The sequence below is a fragment of the Megascapheus bottae genome, chromosome 1, assembly GCF_031878675.1.
Source record: "Megascapheus bottae isolate mThoBot1 chromosome 1, mThoBot2.hap1, whole genome shotgun sequence".
Taxonomy (NCBI): Eukaryota; Metazoa; Chordata; class Mammalia; order Rodentia; family Geomyidae; genus Megascapheus; species Megascapheus bottae.
In genome coordinates, this window is record NC_143509.1 from 57,508,876 (window position 1) to 57,528,118 (window position 19,243).

Genomic DNA, 19,243 nt, shown 5'->3' on the forward strand with positions numbered 1-19,243 from the left:
GTGCAAGTACTTTAAATAGGATGACTCACTTGCATGAGTCACCATGAGTGTATCTGACAAGATTGGGGAGTTTTGTTTTTTGTCAGTCGTGGGGCTTGAACTCGTGGGGCAAGAACTCTACCACTAGGCCAAACTCCCGGCCCCCCAAGATTGAGGAGTTTTATACCAATTCCTGTCAATCGCTGAGTGAGGCCTTGGGGGAGGGGAGGATAGTATAATTCACCCGTACTTCCTCTTTTATTCACTGAAGCCAACTGGACTTTAGCATCATAAAAAGTTCCCAGGGGGCCAGGAGCGTGGCCTAGTGGTAGAGCACTCACCTAGCATGCACGAAGCCCCAAGTCCGATTCCTCCATACCACATACATAGAAAAAGCTGAAAGTGCTGTGGCTCAAGTGGCTGAGCACTAGCCTTAAGAAAGCCTACAGTGCTCAGGCCCTGAACTCAAACACAGGACTGGCAAAAAAAAAAAAGTTCCCAGATAAGTTATAAATATGGAAATATGTCAACAATGCTCTTAAATAGTAAGAGCCAGATTATATGGTCATGGATTTGGTATGCCAATCCAATATTCTTGAACAAATGAGGAAACAGCTCACAGAAAACTGGAGTATTAAATTTAGACATGGTGATAATAAGTAGAGTATCTGTGTTTAAATCCTGAAGATGAACTAAGTCATGTTGGGAGAGTCTCTAATGTCTATTGGATTGTTCTGTTTGGAAACAGTATGGACAGCCTTCATTTAAGCATTACCTGGTCAGACTGTATTGTTTTCTTCATAACTACTTATTCAGGTTCTTTTGTACAAGTTAGTCTGATGCTCCAGAAAGAGATAAATGACATCAGACAAGAGAAGGGAGGGGAATCTGTTGTACTTCATGTGGTGGCCTAGAATAATGAGACAGGACTTTCTTGACAGTTCAAACTCTAACAAAATCGGAACCCCAAAGATTTTACTTCTATAATTTAGTGTTTTAAGGCTCTTTACTTTTTAATTTTTTTTCTTGGCCAGTCCTGAGCTTGAGCTCAGGGTCTGAGCACTGTCCTTGGACTTTCTCAAGGCTAGAGTTCTACCACTTGAACCTCAGCACCACTTGTGGCTTTTTTCTATATACGTAGTACCGAGGAATTGAACTCGGGTCTTTGTGCATGCTAGGCAAGCACCCTACCACTTAGGCTAAACTCCCAGCCCCACTTTTTAATTTTTTTACTCAGTTGGCATTTATATCTCCCTTCCTCTAGCTCTTTTGTATTTTATACTCACTCAGGAATGAAAGTCAACCCCTTTTTTCCTAGACTTTCTCTAAAATGATTACAAGCATTGATAACACACATTTGAGCATGTTCTCCTTACATATGTCTGCTTACAACTTACACTCATGTATGCTTATACCAATGTATTTGTATGCAGTATAAAGCATTGGAGTTTTTACATATCTTCCAGGTAGTGGGTACAATACTTCTTCTTTTTTTGTCAGTCCTGGGGACTGAACTCAGGGCCTGAGCACTGTCCTTGGGCTTTCCTCAAGGTTAGTGCTGTACCACTTGAACCACAGCACCAGTTCTGGCTTTTTTTCTGTATATGTGGAACAAAGGACTGGACCCCAAGCTAGGCAAGCATTCTACTACTAGGCCAAACGCCCCTACAATACTTCTTGAACACTGATATTCCTTCACATGTTTTTCTCCCACTTTCCCTTTCCCCTACCCCTCCCAATCATTCTCCTGTCCTTCTCTATTTCAAATAAACAAACAACCTTATGTACAATATACCAGGTACCAAAGTCAGATACAGTTACAACATGAGATAAATCATAAGGAGAAAAAAAAGAGAACAAAAAAAAATAGCCTCACATGGTAGGTTAAGAACAATCACAGTGCTCGCTTCAGCAGCACATATACTAAAACTGGAATGATACAGAGATTAGCATGGCCCCTGCGCAAGGATGACACGCAAATTCGTGAAGCGTTCCATATTTTTCACATCTCTTTTGCTGTCCCTTGGTTATCTCTTATTGTTACAGTATTATCTTGTTATCTGCTATATTGTATATATGTTTATTTGTTTATTTGAAATTGGATAGGGAAGGGGAGAAACAAGATGAGGGGAAGGGAAGGAGGGAGGGAAAGTGGGACAAAAACATGAGAAGGGATAGCAACGTTTGTTAAGTGATGCGCCTTCTATATGGCAAATATAATGTAACACTTCTATTAATTACAATAAAAATATATTAAAAGAGAAGAACAATCACAAATATAAACCTCTTGTTTCGATATCCTGGAGTTCACTTTGCTTAGCCTCATCCTATATGGCCATATGTACATACCTTTTCAGCTTATTGGTCCTCTGCTAGGAGACTCCTAGATGTGTACTAATTATTGCAAATGACAGAAACTATGAAACCTATGTTTCTTTGGGTCTGGCTTACTTCAGTTAGTATGATTCTTCCCAAATCTTTCTATTTCCTTACAAATGGACTTATGTCATTCTTTCTGATGGCAGCATAGAATTCCATTGTGTAAAGTACCACATCTTCTTGACCCATTCATCTACTAAAGGGCATCTGGTTGGTTCCATATCTTACCTATGATAAGTAATTAAAGCATTGGATTTTAAACAAAAGAGGTAAGATAGACCATAGAAATAGACATTTTTAGTTTTCTCAGTTGTTCAATGTTGTGGAACTTACAGATAGAAATTAATTCTTTTTTTAATTTTTTCATATATTTTTTATTTTAATTAATAGAAGGGTTACATTATATTTGCCAGATAGAAGGTGCATTACTTCACAAACATTGGTACCCTTTCTCATGTCATGGTCCCCATTTCCCTCCCATTCCCCCACCCTGCAGCACATGTTGATGTTCCCCGTCCCTATCCAATTCCAAATAACCAATCAAGCATATATACATTAGATAACAAGGTGAAATACTGTACCAATATGAGATAACCAAGGAACAGCAAAAGAGATGAGAGATAACATAGTACATTAAGGACTACAATCACTCATTATATGGCTTTTGTTTCTACATCCTGGAGGTCCTTTTATTTTGTATCATCCTATCTGGCCTTATGTATCTAGGTTTTGTTCTATTGTAAATCTCTGAGAAATTAATTCTTTATGTAGGCCAATTCTGTATTGAAATATCCATTCAATGTACATTGCACATACTATTCACCAGGCAGTCATAAAGAACACTGAGCTTTATTGCAGCATGGTGAAGCTGGAAAGGCTGCAGGTGGTCATCTGGGAAGGGAGAATGCGCTCCACGTGGTGGGAGGACTGGTAGAGTTCCTAAGTATTAGGGACTCCCAACAAGGGTGGAGCTGGCAGACATCGACCTCTTCCTCTTCTTTTGCCCTCTTCCAAGCATTCTGATCTCAAAGGACAGGGTCTTACATGGCTCTGGTAACGTTCATATGTTGAACTTTTAGAGTTCTGAGCAAGAAACGATGGTTCCTCCATGCGATGGAAGCCTTTGCAAAAGGGAAGTAAGGTGGATGACCAGTAGCCAAGCTCACCTTCTGAGAATCAGAAAGACGTGGCTCCGCCCTTGAAGCCCATGTCCTCAGCTGGGCCCCGCCCCTGGAAACAGAGCAGACACCTGCTGATCCTGCTGAGAGCCCCTGGAAACTCCCAAACCCCAGATCCTTGGCCTGGGCCCGCCCCTGGAAGCAGCACAGGAAAACCAACTGTCCACCCAGCATGCTGAGACTGAAGCTCGCAGATCCATCCCACGGCCCACTGTGAGGCCACTGGTTGGGCTGAGCGCTAGTCGTGCAGCAGCACACAGCCTCTGGGAACAGGCCAGAACACCTGCAAAAACTGCAATCTCTGACCTAGTCAACAGAGGAATCAATTTGGCCGAGAACCACAGGTATTCACATATTCCCAGAACCACCGGTCCCAATACAAGTAAACACCGCTACCTACTGACCACAGAGTGAACTACAACAGTTCTTGCTGCTGAGGAGAGCACAAAGACGAATTAAGACATACATAAATAATCAAAGTCCCACGCAAAGCCCAAAAGGAAACAAGAGCGAAGGGACGAGAGAGATGTCACCATCCCAAGAAATGACACCTGAAGAGATATGAAACATGACCCTACTCAAGGAGATGATTGTGGACATGCCTAAAGAGATTAAAACAGAATTCCAAAAACAATTCCAGGAACGTAAAGCAGGAAATCACCAAAGAGCTCCTCGAATTCAAAAGAGAAATGGAAGAAAAGATTAATACCCTCACAGCAGACATGATCAGCTCAGTGTCCACACTTCAAGCAAAAATGGAGCCATTAAGCAACAGATTGACGGAGATGGAGAACAGAGCATCAGTAACGGAAGATAAAACACAAGAGGTGGAACAGAGAATCGCCACCTTGGAAAAATCAGTCAGAATCCACCAGAGAGAGCTCCAGGAACTGGCAGATGAAGCAAGGAAGTCTAATCTTCGTATAATAGGGATTGAGGAGGGCACAGAATTTCAGGTCAAAGGAATGCCACCTTTATTCACCAAAATCATAGCAGAGAACTTCCCCAACTTCAAAAGGGAAAATGCTCACATTATTGAAGGTTTTAGGACTCCAAACAGGCAAGATCCTAGAAGGAACTCACCTAGACATATCATAGTAAAGACACTGGACCCGAATACCAAGGAATTGATCTTAAATGCTACAAAAACAAAGAAGGAGCTATACTACAATGGGAAGAAAATTCGAATTATAGCAGATCTCTCCATGCAAACCCTAAATGCAAGAAAAGTTTGGAAAAACATCTTTGATGTCCTGAAGACCAACAACTGCCAACCCAGACTGATATATCCAGCAAAACTAGCATTTACATTGGAGGGAGAAACAAGAATATTTCACTCCAAAGAGAAGCTTTATGAATACATGCACACTAAACCAGCGTGACAAAAAAAAGTAATTAATCGAGAACAAACTGTAGAACATCAAGAACCCCCATCAAGAAGCAAACATCTATAATTCACTAAACACAAAAGGGGAAAAAAGAGAGAGAAAGAAACTTAGAAGTAAAAAAAAAAAACGACAATGGACGCTGACCACTTCTCCATAATCTCCCTAAATGTGAACGGGCTGAACAATCCAATCAAAACACACGGAGCAGCAGACTGGATTAAGAAACACCACCCATCCATATGTTGCCTCCAAGAGACCCACCTCACTGCCAAAGACAGAAACAAATTCCAAGTGAAAGGCTGGAAATGAATTTTCCACTCCAATGCACCATGCAAAAAAGCAGGAGTGGCAATCTTAATCTCCGACAAAATTAACTTCTCAGTAAAATCAGTACATAAAAATATAGACGGCCATTATATATTAGTAAAGGGTACAATCCATGCCCATAATATTACAGTTATAAACATTTACTCCCCCAACACGGCAGCACCCAAATTCGTCAAACAAACTCTCTTAGAATTACAGAACAAGATAGACTCAAACACAATCATAGTGGGAGACTTCAATATGCCACTCTCACCAAATGACAGGTCAACCCAACAAAAATTAAGCAAAGACACCATCGACTTAAACGACACCATAGCCCAGCTGGGCTTAACAGATATACACAGAGTCTTCCACCCAATGGCGAAATTTTTTACATTTTTCTCAGCAGCACATGGAACACACTCCAAAATTGGTCATATAATAGTTCATACAGAAAACTTAAGCAGATACAAGAGGTCTGATATAATCCCATGCATTCCATCAGACCACAGTGGAGTCAGATTAATTCTGAACAATGCAGTCAAAGTCAAAAAACATACAGTCACTTGGAAACTGAACAACACACTTCTGAATAACTCCTGGGTAACAGATCAGATCAGAAATGAAATTAAAAACTTCCGTGAATGTAATGACAATCAAGAAACATCACAAAGGAGCTTATGGGACACAGCAAAGGCACTTCTGAGGCAAATTTATCACACTAGGAGTGCATATTAAAAAGACAGAAGAAGAGCATGTAAATAACCTAAAAAACCTGAAACACCTAGAGGAGCAAGAAAAAGTTAATTCTAAAACAGCTAGAAGGACAGAAATAACAAAAATAAAATCAGAAATATCAGAGATTGAAATAAGATCTACTATACACAAAATTGATAAATCAGAAAGTTGGTTCTTTGAAAGAGTCAACAAAATAGACAGACCCTTAGCAAGATTAATCAAAAAAAGGAAAGGGGAGACTCAAATAAACAAGATTAGAGACCCCACGGGAACAATCACAACTGATTCCCAAGAAATTCAGTCCATAATGAATAGGTACTACCAGGGCCTATATTCAAAGAAACAAGAAAATCTAGTAGAAATGGATGATTTCTTAAATAAATACAGGCTACCCACACTGAACAACGATGAGGTAAACAAATTGAACAAACCAATTTCTTACAACAAAATTGTGGAAGCAATTAGGGAAATGGCAACCAAAAAGTGCCCAGGTCCAGATGGTTTCACTGCGGAATTCTACAAGACGTTTAAAGATGAAATAACACCTATACTCTTGAAACTCTTCTGAGAGATAGAAACAGAAGGAGAAATACCAAACTCATTTTATTTTATTTTTTTATTTATTTTATTTATTTATTTTTTTTGCCAGTCCTGGGCTTGGGCTCAGGGCCTGACCACTGTCCTTGGACTTTCTCAAGGCTAGCACTCTACCACTTGAGCTTCAGCACCACTTCTGGCTTTTTTCTATGTATGTGGTACCGAGGAATCGAACCGGGGTGTTAGTGCATGCTAGGCAAGCACTCTACCACTAGGCCAAACTCCTGGCCCCACTAAACTCATTTTATGAAGCTAATATTACTCTCATCCCCAAACCAGGGAAAGACCCGACAAAAAAAGAAAACTACAGACCTATCTCTCTAATGAACACAGACGCAAAAGTTCTCAATAAAATATTAGCCAACAGAATCCAGAAACAAATTTAAAAAATCATCATGATTAAGTAGGCTTCATCCCACAGATGCAAGGCTGGTTTAACATTCGCAAATCAATCAATGTAATACATCACATCAATAGAGCTAAGGATAAGAATCATATGATAATTTCTCTGGATGCGGAGAAGGCATTTGACAAAGTACAACATCCATTCATGTTGAAAGCACTAGAAAAAATAGGAATAAGAGGTATCTATTTATGTGGTACCAAGGAATTGAACCATGGTCTTCATGCATGCTAGGCAAGCACTCTACCACTAGGCCAAACCCTGGCCAGAGATTGGTCATTCTTAAAACTGTCAGTTCCTTCACAGTTATTTAAGATCTAATAACTAAAATGTACAGAAACACAAGAGATTACTTCCCAGACTTTGGAACAGCACATCAACTTTAATTCACTACAGCACTATATCACTTTCTTGAAATTAAGTGTACTGGCCAGCTTTGTACAATCCCTGAATTTTGTGTCTGTACATTATATTCAACTACTCAATTCCATATGCCACATTCAGAAAAATTAATTTCTATCTACTTTGTACTTCAATTAAATGTCAGGTATTGCTTATACTTTTCTCACTTCCTTATCTTTTATATATATATATATATTTCTATTGTAATTAATAAAAGGGTTACATGATATTTGCCAGATAGAAGGTGCATTAATTCACATACGTTGATACCCTTTCACATGTCTTGGTACCCATTACCCTCCCCTCACCCACCACCCACTCCCCGTATTGGTTTTCCCCCCTTCCCTATCAAGTTTCAGATAACTAAATACAAATAAATTCAATATATCAGATAACAAAGTGAGGTACTGTAACAATATGAAATACCCAAGGGACAGCAAAGGAGATGAGGGATAACATAGTACATTAAGGACAACAATCATTCGTTATATGGCTTTTGTTTCAATATCCTGGAGGTCCTTTCAATTAGCTTCATATTATATGGCCTTATGTATCAAGGTTTTGCTCTATTGCAGATCTCTGCTAGTAGAGCCCAAGGTTTCTACTGATTATGACAAATGAGGGAAACCATTGAGCCTAAGTTCCTTTGAGTCTGCCCATTATCTTTTCAGTGCATTTTTTTCAAAGTACTATCTAAAAATGTAATTACTACACTTTTCAAGAATTTATGCCATGAGTAAGTCATTCCACCACCAAAGGTAATATAAAGACTAAAATAAGATTCAATGTCTGATACTAGTAGCTCTTAGAAAGACAGACAAGGGGTGACTATTTTTAGTGGCAATAAGAATTCTGATTTCTAATGGCTGTTAAATAAAATTTTCCAAACGTTTCTGCTAAAGGACTGCTACTAGTAGAGTAAAAAGAGCTTCTTAACAAAGACATAAACAAGAAACAACAACAAAAAAGTCCAAAGCGCAATATATCAATAAATGCAATCAACTAATATGTAAGTATGAACAGAAACTACTATGGAGGGAAAAAAGTAGATATACTTTAAAAAAAAAGAGGTTTAAGGACTGGGAGTTTGACCTAGTGGTTAAAGTCCTTGCCTAGCATGCATGAAGACCCGGGTTCGATTCCTCGATACCACATACATAGAAAAAAGCCGGAAGTGGTGCTGAGGCTCAAGTGGTAGAGCTCTAACCTTGAGAAAGTCCAAAACAGTGCTCAGGCCCTGAGCTCAAGCCCAGGACTGGCAAAAAAAAAAAAAAGAGGTTTAATACTATCCAAATAATTTATTTGGATAGTAAAACAGTAAAAACACAACAATGAAACCTGTTGAAATTCTTTTGGAAGGGGAAAAGGCAGGGAGAGAGATAAGAAGGGGTGAGATTACAATGCATTTTAAATGTGTGGAAATTTAACAATGAACACCCTTGCCCCCCTTATAACTAATATATGTTTAAAAAAAAAAAAGGGTACCTTACATCAGCAGCTCCACAATTCTCCTACATACTCCAGCATCAATGACTGCCTGAATTTTATCATTGGGTCCATCTGATAGATAAGAAAGAGCCCAGCAGGCATCAGCCAGTACATCAGTGTCTCTGACAAAGAGTAACCAGGAAAGGACATTCAGACAGGGAGAGACCTGTAAAAGAAAGATGATATGAAGAAAATCAGCAGAATCAAAAGCAGAAATGAGATGAGATATTCAAGAAGGCTTTCAGGCAGTCACTTGATGACTTATTGTATTTCTATTTTGGGACTGCTGTCTGTGTTCTTTTGTTTACTTTGTTGGGGTAATTACAATCCAAAGAAAATAACTTCAGAAACCATATTTTATATGTACCTATTTTAGGGGTTGAATTTTTTTTTCTGTGTAGTTGCTATGTTTAATCAATTAACAAATTCCTAGGATGATCCATTCACTCAAATAAAATTCTCTAGCACAAAGAGTTGATGTGTCCTTAAAGAGAATTAAAGAACTATCAAAATACAGATAATTTTATTAAACTTTTGGATGTGATAAAAGCCATATTGTAGTGATATCTTTTAAAATGTGGTTAAGGCTAGCAATAATAAAAAAATTAATGCAGTTTCTGTTTTTGTGTTGTTTTTTTTTTTTTTTAATAAAAACGTAAGACTTCAAGTAGATTTCTTCAAGAAGCTGCTCCTCATTGTGTGAAAAACAGTAACTGGGAGAGATGGTAAGAAAGAAAGAAGTGTTCATTTAAGTGCTGGCGCTCAAAGCTCCCCCTCCTCTTCTAAGCTCTACCTTATTTACCTCTTCCTGGACTCACAAGTGTAAAGGGCCTCTTGTTTTTCGGTGGATTGAGGGGTTGAACTCTGGGCCTGAGCTCTGTCCCTGAGCTCTTTAGCTCAAGGCTCACACTCTTAACACTTGAGTCAAAGCACTACTTCCAGTTTCCTAGTGGTTAATTGGAGATAATGAGGAGCATAGAAAATATATATTTTCTATAAACCTATGTTAGCCATTTGTATTTTCATACTTGTATTCATTTGGATGGTTATACTTGTATTTCCTTAACTTGCCTTTCTGCTTCTGTATATCTGCTTGCTAAAATCCTGAGAAATGCTGTCCTTGTGGCTAATCTACAACCACCCATTTGTCCTTGGTTCCCAGACTGAGCTACACTGTAGTAAGGAGAATACACATTCCAAGCCAGGAGCTAGAGATAGTAGCCATCTGGTACTTACAAGGTCGGACTTGTAAGGGCCAGCAAACTAGGGCAGATGTCAACCAATCACAAGTCTGTTACCATGGAGATCCCCCTAGATTCATATCTGGCCTAAAACCATCCTCCTAAAATGACAGCCAGCTAGACTGACCAATGATTAGCCACGACCCCTTTCCTGCTTTGTATTGCACCAATCATTTAATGAAATTACAGTATAAATTTCTGGTGTGGCATATTGATTTGTTGCTATTACTTGCTGGGGCCTTCCCCCTACCAAAAAAAATGTATAAAAGGGGCTATAATCTTGTGCTCGGGGCCTCTGGTCTGCACTCGACTATCCGTGTGCACAGACCCGTGCTCGAGCTCATCAATAAACGACTCATTGCAATTTGCATTGATCTTTGGTCTCTGGCTATCAGGGGGGGCTTTTGTCCCCAGGCTGGCTTTGAATCGCTATCTTGAGATCTCAGCCTCTTGAGGAGCTAGGATTGTAGGTGTGAGTCACCGGGGTCCAGCTTAATTTATACGATAATATTTTAAAATTGTATAGTATACAATTATATTACTTTACACTATTTATTATATAATCATGCAATTTGTAATTCACACATTATATATAAATTATATCAAATTTGTTACAGGGGAAGGAGGGCTAAAGAACTCTGAGCCAGGCGCTGTGTCCCCCCCCACAAAAAAAGGTTATTTGTTAAAAAACCTGGAGAATAAAGGTAAAAAGACACAAAAGCTTATAAAACCTAAATAGCTTTATGTGACTAGAAGTGTGCTTATATTTACTAATATATATTGACTAAGTTTAAATTTCTTTTTTTTTTTTTTTTTGGTTTAGCATGGGGTTTGAACTCTGGGCCTCAGCTCTGTCCCTGAGTCTTCAGCTCAAGGCTACTGCTGTACCCCTTGAGCCACAGCACTACTTCCAGTTGTTAATTGGAGATAAGAATCTCTTGGCCTTTCATGCCTGGGCTGGCTTTGACCCGAAATCCTCTTGAGCAGCTAGGATTACAGGCATGAGCTACTGCGCCCTGTGAATTTAAATTTCTAGAACACAGCCAGAAACCAACTGGATTATCACAGCCAAATAGTCAAACTCAAGCCCTGAATGCGTCGAAGGGGAAATTTCAGTCTTAAACTCATCTGCTACTCCTTACCTACTGTATTTTTACTTAGTTTTATTTACTCCTTTGTTTTATTACCTGTTCTTGGACATCTTCAAACTCTGAGCTGAGCAACTCTATGAAGATGGGCACTGCTCCTGAATCACAATTCGGGTCTGAAGGGAATTTCCTGAAGCAATGTTTGTCAGTACCCAAGCTGATTCAAACTGGAAAAACAAAAATAATATTCATCATCCTAGCAACTTCAAATCTTGCTCATCATGATTTCTGTATAGAAAGAAGAGTGTGAGATTGTTATTTGCATATCATTTATTAGCTGAATACCATTACTAATTTTACACTAGTACTGGGACTTGAACTCAGGGCTTTGTGCTCTAGCTTGGTTTTTCTGTTCAAGGCTGGTGCTCTATTACTTGAACCTCACTTCTACCACTGATCATAAATCTCAAGTCAAGGTATAATTAACATAAGACCATAAAAAAGAAATGTTGCATAAGATATCAAATGGTTTCCTAAGATTCAAATGAAAACAAAAACTAAATGAAAAATAATGTACATAAATATAGCACCAATTCCATTTCCATTTCCCTCCCCCCACCCCCACCCCTCATCTTGTTTTCCCCCCTTCCCTATCCAATTTCAAATATCCAAATATAAATATATCTGATATATCAGGTAACAAAATGAGATACTGTAACAATATGAGATAACCAAGGGACAGCAAAAGATATGAGAGATAACATAGTACCTTAAGAACAACACTCAATCATTTATATGGCTTATGTTTCTATATCCTAGAGACCCTTTCATTTAAAATGGGGACCAAGATATGTGAAAGGGTATCAATGTATGTGAATTAATGCACCTTCTATCTGGCAAATATCATGTAACCCTTCTATTAATTACAATAAAAATATATGAAAAAAATTGAGAGACAGCATCTAGGCCCTGAGTACAAGCCTCAGAATTCACACACACACACACACACACACACACACACACACACACACACACACACACACACACACACACACACACGGTCATCTTGGAGCCTGAAGTAAGGCGTGGGTGCTGTCCCTGAGCTTTTATGAGCTTTTGTGTAAGGCTATCATTCTTCTGTTTCAGCCATAGCTCTACTTCCAGTTCATAAAGCTATTCTTGATCCTTCCATTTCAGAGAGACTCTCTCCTTCTCCTAGGCTATCTAGAGGAAGGTTTGTCCATCTTCTAACTCATTATTTGTCTCCTAGCATTCAACATTCTGTAATTTACAGATAATTTTTACATCTATCTCTTATAGTTATCATTTTCTTTCCTTTTTGAACCGTTATTGGGATTTGAACTTAACTTTTGCTCAAGGCTAGTGCTCTACCTCGAGTCACACCTCTTTCTCTGTTTTTGTTTTGTTTGTTTGTTTGTTTTAAGTAGAGATATCACTCCCACAGATTTTTCTACCCAGGTTGACTTGGATCTTTTATCCTCAGATCTTAGCCTCCTTAGCAGCTAGGATTACAGGTGTGAGCTAGCAGCAATGAGCTATAATCATTTTAAGACAAAGAGGTAGTCTCTTAAGAGGCTCAGGTCCAAACCAGATCTCCTAGAGTTCCCTTCTCTTTTTTTTGGTGGGGGCAGGGGAGGGTGTTACAGGGTTTGAACTCTGGGCCTCGAAGCTGTCCCTGAAATTTTCAGCTCAAGGCTACCGTCCTACCCTTGAGCCACAGCCCCACTTCTTGTTTTCTAGTGATTACGTGGAGATAAATCTCATGGCTTTGTAGTGTCTGGGCTGGTTTTGAACTCTGATTCTCAGATCTCAGCCTGCTGTTTAGCTAGGATTAGGATTATAGGCATGAGCCATTAGCCCGGCTAGAGTTCCCTCTTCTTCATTTCCACTGCCACTGAGCCATTGAATATTATATCTCTACCCATTCAATTTCCATTAAAAGAATATAGTTATGAGAACTAATCTTTCACCAGCACTAACCAGGATGAGGTTTATCCAGTAATCTCAAACCTAGCCCAGCTGTAAAACAGACTATGGAGCTTTCATAAAAAGGTGTGCTTAGCCTATAGCCAGAGTTTTTGAATCAAAATCCTTAGATCTGGGGCATATATGATTTCTCCTTTCTCTCTGTCCATCTCTCCCTGCTTGTTTAGGTGATTCTAGTGATTACTCAGATAACAGTAGCACTGGGTTAACCTGTTTATCTGGTATTACTGAGACGTATTTTGTACAATTTTTTTTTTGGTGGGTCATGGGGCTTGAACTTGGCCTGGGCAGTGTCCCTGAGCTCTTCAGCTCCAGGCTACCCTACCCTTGAGCCAAGCCCCACTTTCTGTTTTCTAGAGGTTAATTGGAGATAAGAGTCGCAGGTCCTTTGGTGCCTGGGCTGGCTTTGAACCTTGATCCTCAGATCTCAGCCTCCTGAGTAACTAAGATTACAGGCATGAGCCACCGTGCCCAGATTCTGTATAATTTTTTTTTTGTCAGTCCTGGCTTGAGCTCAGGGCCTGAGCACTGTCCTTGGGCTTTCTCAAGGCTTAGATCTCTACAACTTGAGCCACAGAAGCACTTCTGGCTTTATTCTATGTATGTGGTACCGAGGAATAGAACCTGGCTCTTTGTGCATGCTAGGCAAGCACTCTACCCCTAGGCCAAACTCCCAGACTCTTCTATAATTATTAATAAATAACTTCATTCCAGTGTTTAAGGTAGAAAGTATGAGCTAATATATATATATATATATATATATATATATATATATATATATATATATACACTAGTCCTAGGCTTGAGCTCAGGGCCTGAGCACTGTACTTGGGCTTTTTCAAGGCTAGAGCTCTACCACTTGAGCCACAGCACCACCTCCGGTTTCTTCTACTTTTGTGGTACCACGGAATCGAACCCAGATCTTCATGCATGCTAGGCAAGCACTCTATCACTAGGCCAAACTCCAGGACCTGGTTTAGATAGCTTTTGAAGGACAAATGTTCTGGTTTTCATCTCTGTCTATCCATTTATCTATCAACCTATCTATCTACAAGATCACAGTATGTATACATACTGGCCTCGAACTCACAATCCTGCTGTTCATGTGCTAGGAGCAGAAGGGTGAAAATCATGCCTGGTGCAGAATTTATGAATGGAAAAACTCTCTAGACAGCCATTTGTGAATGAACTACTCACACTGTGGATCATCTACTGCAACCTAGCTGTTCCCTGTTGGTATCATGAAATTAGACTGAGCAAGATTAGAATCACGATGAGGGTAGAAAGCAGGCTGATAATATCCTAGCAGGAGCACAGTGAATTTCTTTTGGCTTAATTATTCATCTCTTTTTCATTAGTTGAGATGATCAAGAACAGAATGAGTCTGTGGCAGGAGACTGTACTTTTAGACCGGTGAGTTTCTTACCATTGTTATTATTGAGCCTGTGTGAGTTGAACTTTGTCATTTCAGCATTGAAAGCCTAGAGTAAAAAAAAATACAAAAAGAGTCATAGGCAGAGCTTATAACCACGGTCACCAAAATCTGTTTCTTTTCCCTGTACACGCCACACTTGATCTTGCTGATGTTGCCAATCCCCCTCTTCCTGCCACACATCCAAAATAGGCTTTAGAAAAGTTCTAGCAAGCCAGGCATGGTGGCTCACACCTGTAATCCTAGCTATTCAGGGGACTGAGATCTGAGGATCAAGGTTCAAAGCCAGCCTGGGTACAAAAGAATATGAGACTCTTATCTCCAATTAACCCCTAGAAAATGAGAAGTGAGGCTTGGCTCAAGGTGATAATCAGGATAATCATTTTGCAGGGAAGCTTCCCTGGTCCAGTGAGAGCTATCCCACCACTGGTACTTTACCATGGACAGCCACAAATCTTCTGCTCTCCTTTTGGATGTCAGGGCCGCCAGCTCTTTGCAGGGCCCCTGCCAGGTCTCCAGCATGGCAAAGGTCTTCATTGGCTGCATTCACCACAGCGTCAACCGCCTGTTTGGTGAGGTCATCCTTCCAGACAGATAACTCCAGTCCAGAGTCCAGTCTTTTTCTGAAGACTGGCTCAACAAGACATTTGCTGTTTCCTTCCAGAGCTGGAGAGGAAAGGGTATAGACACAGCCGAACTTCTTTTGAAGGACTTCACCTAGCAGACTATCATTATTTTTTAAAAGTGGAATGACATCATGACTAACAGAAACTAGCCAAGTGTCCTTTTTTCCAAGAGATCTGGCATCTGGAAAAGAAGACAGAAATAATAAAGGAATGAGCAAAAATTCTTTTGAAATCCATGAAAAAAAAGGTGAAAAAGATGACAGCCACGCATTAGTGGCTCACACCTATAATCCTAGCTACTCAGGATGCTGAGGTCTGAGGATCATGGTTCAAAGCCAGCCTGGGCAGGAAAGTCTGTGAGATAATTATCTCCAATTAATCACTAGAAAACTGGAAATGGTGTTGTGGCTCAAAATGGTAGAGTGCTAGGCTTGAGTACAAAGCTCAGGGACAGTGGCCAAGGACCTGAGTTCAAGCCCCATGACAGACAGGCAGACAGACAGGTGCATACACACGCATACACACACACACACACACACACACACACACACACACACAATGTCAGATGTCATTTCTCTTCACATTGGAGTTCATTTACAAAAGAGAGATGGATTTCCTCTAGCCTCCTCACCGATTCCTTTTACTCATCTAGACTGTGCCTGGCACTTGGTTAGCATTCCATAAGTGATAGTTCTGGGTACAGAGATGGTGAGTAAAATATGTGCATGGCTACTCATGTTTTCAATCACTGAGACTGGAGATGCTCATGCAAGATACAGGTGTACTAGAAAATATTTCATTATTATTCACAAACGTAAGGAGGTGATATTCAGAAGAACTTCTTTTTTCAGCATCTTAGTTTGAATTCTTGTAGAAGCACACCTTGGGGCAAGTATTTGAGTGGTAGTAGTTTATTTGGGATGTGACATTAGTAGACACAAAAACTCTGGTAAAAGGGTACAGAAGAGAAGAAGTGAAGAAAAATAAATAAAATGTGTGTTAGCAACTGAAGCTTAAGTCCAGGCAGTGACAATGAAAACATAAATATGTAAAAATGTGTTAGCAAATGAAACTGAATTCAAGGTGGAGACAATGTGTGGGTCTGGGCCTCAGTGAGACCCCTAGAGAGTCATTACAGGAGCTGAGCTAAGCAGGTGGCTTCCATGGATTCCTGCCTGGGATAGGCAAGGTCAAGCTGCCTGAGCTTGTCAGCTTTTCATTGCAGTTGGGTGGCTCCACCTGCTGGTTCCTCCTTCCCTGCTTTCTTCCTCTTTCTCCCTCTTTCCTTCTTTCCTTTTCTTTCCTTTTTTTCATTCCCTCCCTCCCTCCCTTCCTTCCTTAATCCTCCTCTTCCTTTTTCTCTTCTGCTTCTTTCCCCCCCTTCTTTTCCTCCTCTTTCTCTTTTACCTCCTCTATCTCCTTTTCTTCTTCCTCTACATTTTTTTCTCTTCCCCATTTGTGTGTGTGTCTTTTTGCAGGGTTTGGGCCTTGAACTCAAGCCCTGAGCACTGTCCTTGGGTTTTCTCAAGGCTAGAGCTCTACTACTTGAGCCACAGCACCATTTCTGGGTTTTTTTCTATGTATATGGTACTAAGGAATTGAACCCAGGTCTTGTGCATGCTAGGCAAGCACTCTACCACTAGGCCAAACTCCCAGCCCTCCCCTTTTAATGAGCATGCATTAGTTACATAAGGAGAAGGCTTTCGTGGTGAAATTTCTACTCAGTATAGAATGCATTTCAGTCAATATCACCTCATGTCCCTCTCCCTTTCCCTCTCCTACAACAATTTCAGCAGGTTTCTTGTGCTATTTTCATATATGTGAACAATGTACTTTGAACATATTCCTATATATTTACCCTCCTGGGTAAATACCTTCACTGTGAACCTTTTGCCCTCCTAACTCCATTTCCAATTCTCGTTCCTGGAAAACTCAATCTCTATGTTGTGTTTCATGGATTCTAAGGAATTGTTATTATATGCTTCTGAGAGAGGGGGAAATGGTACTAATAGCTCTTTCAGAGGTATTATATGAAGAAATACTCATCATAAAATAGATAAAAATATGGTAAATACTTGCAACTTTAATTCTGTTTATAATTTGAGCCACCTACAAAGACCTCTGGTGGCCTCAGTTATTCAAAACAAGCAGTGTTGGTCCCGAATGAACTGAGCTTTGGTCAGAAATCTCAAATGGGCCACTCCTTGGATTAAGCCTATGTAGTATCTGACTCTTTCAGCCTTGTTAATCAAGGGACAATAGGTTGGTCACCAGTTTTGGCAACCTTTGGCCAAAAGGTTGATCAGAAGAGGCCTAACAACTTTGGACAAGGCCAAGGAGTAAAGGAAAGAAAGAATATGTATGTGGGTATCATACTGAAGCAGTTCCCCTGCTGAAGTATGAACTGTAGCCTCGACAAGAGCCTTGTAGGGAGAGAGACTTCCTTTGCATGCCCTTTTCTCCACTGAGGAAAGATCTGAGCAAAGCCTTTCTGTAGTACAAGTGACAGTAAAGTGCTCTTACCTGATCTTTCATCGAAAGCTGCTGCTCCAATACCCTGTGAAAAATGGGAATGGATTTCTTAAAGTGAAGTAGAATAAGTACAGATTACTCATAACTTATACAACAAAATGTAAAATCTGCTCCAAGCACTAAGCTTGAGATTTTTATATCTGAAGCACTGAAATATTCCATCAAACACCAACTGTATATTACTTCCTTAGAATTCAATGCACTTCTAATTCAGACAGAGATGAGGAGTTGGACTGTGTGTGTGTGTGTGTGTGTGTGTGTGTGTATGTGTGCATGCACACACATGAATGCATACATGTGTTGGTTCTAGACCTTGAACTCAAGGCCTGGGCTCTATCCCTGACCATTTTCATTAGGGCTAGCACTCTGCCGCAGTAGAGCTTCAGCTCTACTTCTGGCTATTTGTTAGTTGGGGACAAGATTCTCACAGACCTTCCTGCTTGGGCTGCCTTGAACTGCAATTCTCAGAGCTCAGCTTCCTGAGCAGCTAGACTATAAGCATGAGCCACAGGTGCCAGGTGAAGGGTTGGAGATTAAACCCTGAAGAGGTCCTAGATTAAAATGACCCAAAGCTCTCAGTGTCCAAACCTGAAGTCTCCTGGGCTTTCTGTAGACAGAATAGAGAATCTGAGGGCGTGAGCACCATCAGCTCTATCTCCTACCACCCAAAGCCATCTCCAACTGCCTCTCATGACACAAGCCCTAAACAGGAATTTTCAGTCTTAGTAAATAAGGGATCTTTCTCTAGTCCCTTGTTTTCACTCCTCCACCGTCAACCTCCTTATCCTATCTGGAAACAAAATTACTGAAAGAATAAAGAATATCTAGATGAGGAGAAGGCTTTTAACTTTCTGCTACAGATGACTTTATTCATAGGTCATACAAGGCACTTGGGAGAAGACATTTTTTAAAAGATTATACATCCTTGATTTGACTCTAATGATTAGATTAACTTTCTCTCCAGCATTAGGATTTAACCTAGAGCCTCATATATATGTTACAAAAGCACTGATTAGCATATTGCATTTTTGTTGTTTCCTCATTAACATACATGAGTTATATAAAAGGAATTTCATACTGTTTCCATATATGCACAGAGTGTATTACAGCAAATGCAGCATTTGTCTTTGTCCCCTACACGTCTTATTTCTTAAATAATGTCAACAGGGTTCATTGGTTTATTTATGTGTCTGTCATGGGGGCTTAAACCCTGCGCCTAGGCGCTGTCCCTGAGCTCTTCAAGGCTAGAACTCTATTACTTTGAGCCACAGTACCATTTTCAGTTCTCTAGTGATTAATTGTAGGAAAGAGTCTCATGGACTTAAGTGCCAAGGCTGGATTTGAACTGTGATTCTCAGCTCTCAGCCTCTTGAGTAGGCAGGATCACAGGTATGAACCACCAATGCAGGTTCCACCAATGTGGGTCATGGGGCTTGAACTCTGCCTGGGTGCTGCCCCT

General features: G+C 40.1%; 1 protein-coding gene and 1 non-coding gene across 2 annotated transcripts in view; one reads left to right on the forward strand and one right to left on the reverse strand.

Moving 5' to 3' along the window:
* The window catches only part of LOC150069243 (protein mono-ADP-ribosyltransferase PARP9-like), a 107,166-nt gene extending 88,736 nt beyond the window's left edge, over positions 1-18,430 (reverse strand). Inside the window, exons 1-3 of the mRNA XM_090330751.1 lie at positions 18,373-18,430; positions 17,776-17,832; positions 15,102-15,433 (exon numbers count right to left, since the gene is read on the reverse strand). Of these exons, the coding sequence (XP_090186877.1) occupies positions 15,102-15,433; positions 17,776-17,832; positions 18,373-18,430 (447 nt within the window). The remainder of the gene's footprint in view (positions 1-15,101; positions 15,434-17,775; positions 17,833-18,372) is intronic.
* Positions 1,879-1,982, forward strand: LOC150069246 (U6 spliceosomal RNA). The gene has a single exon (XR_016538674.1). It is a non-coding gene; the product is annotated as a U6 spliceosomal RNA (small nuclear RNA).
* Positions 18,431-19,243: the final 813 nt, after the last annotated feature.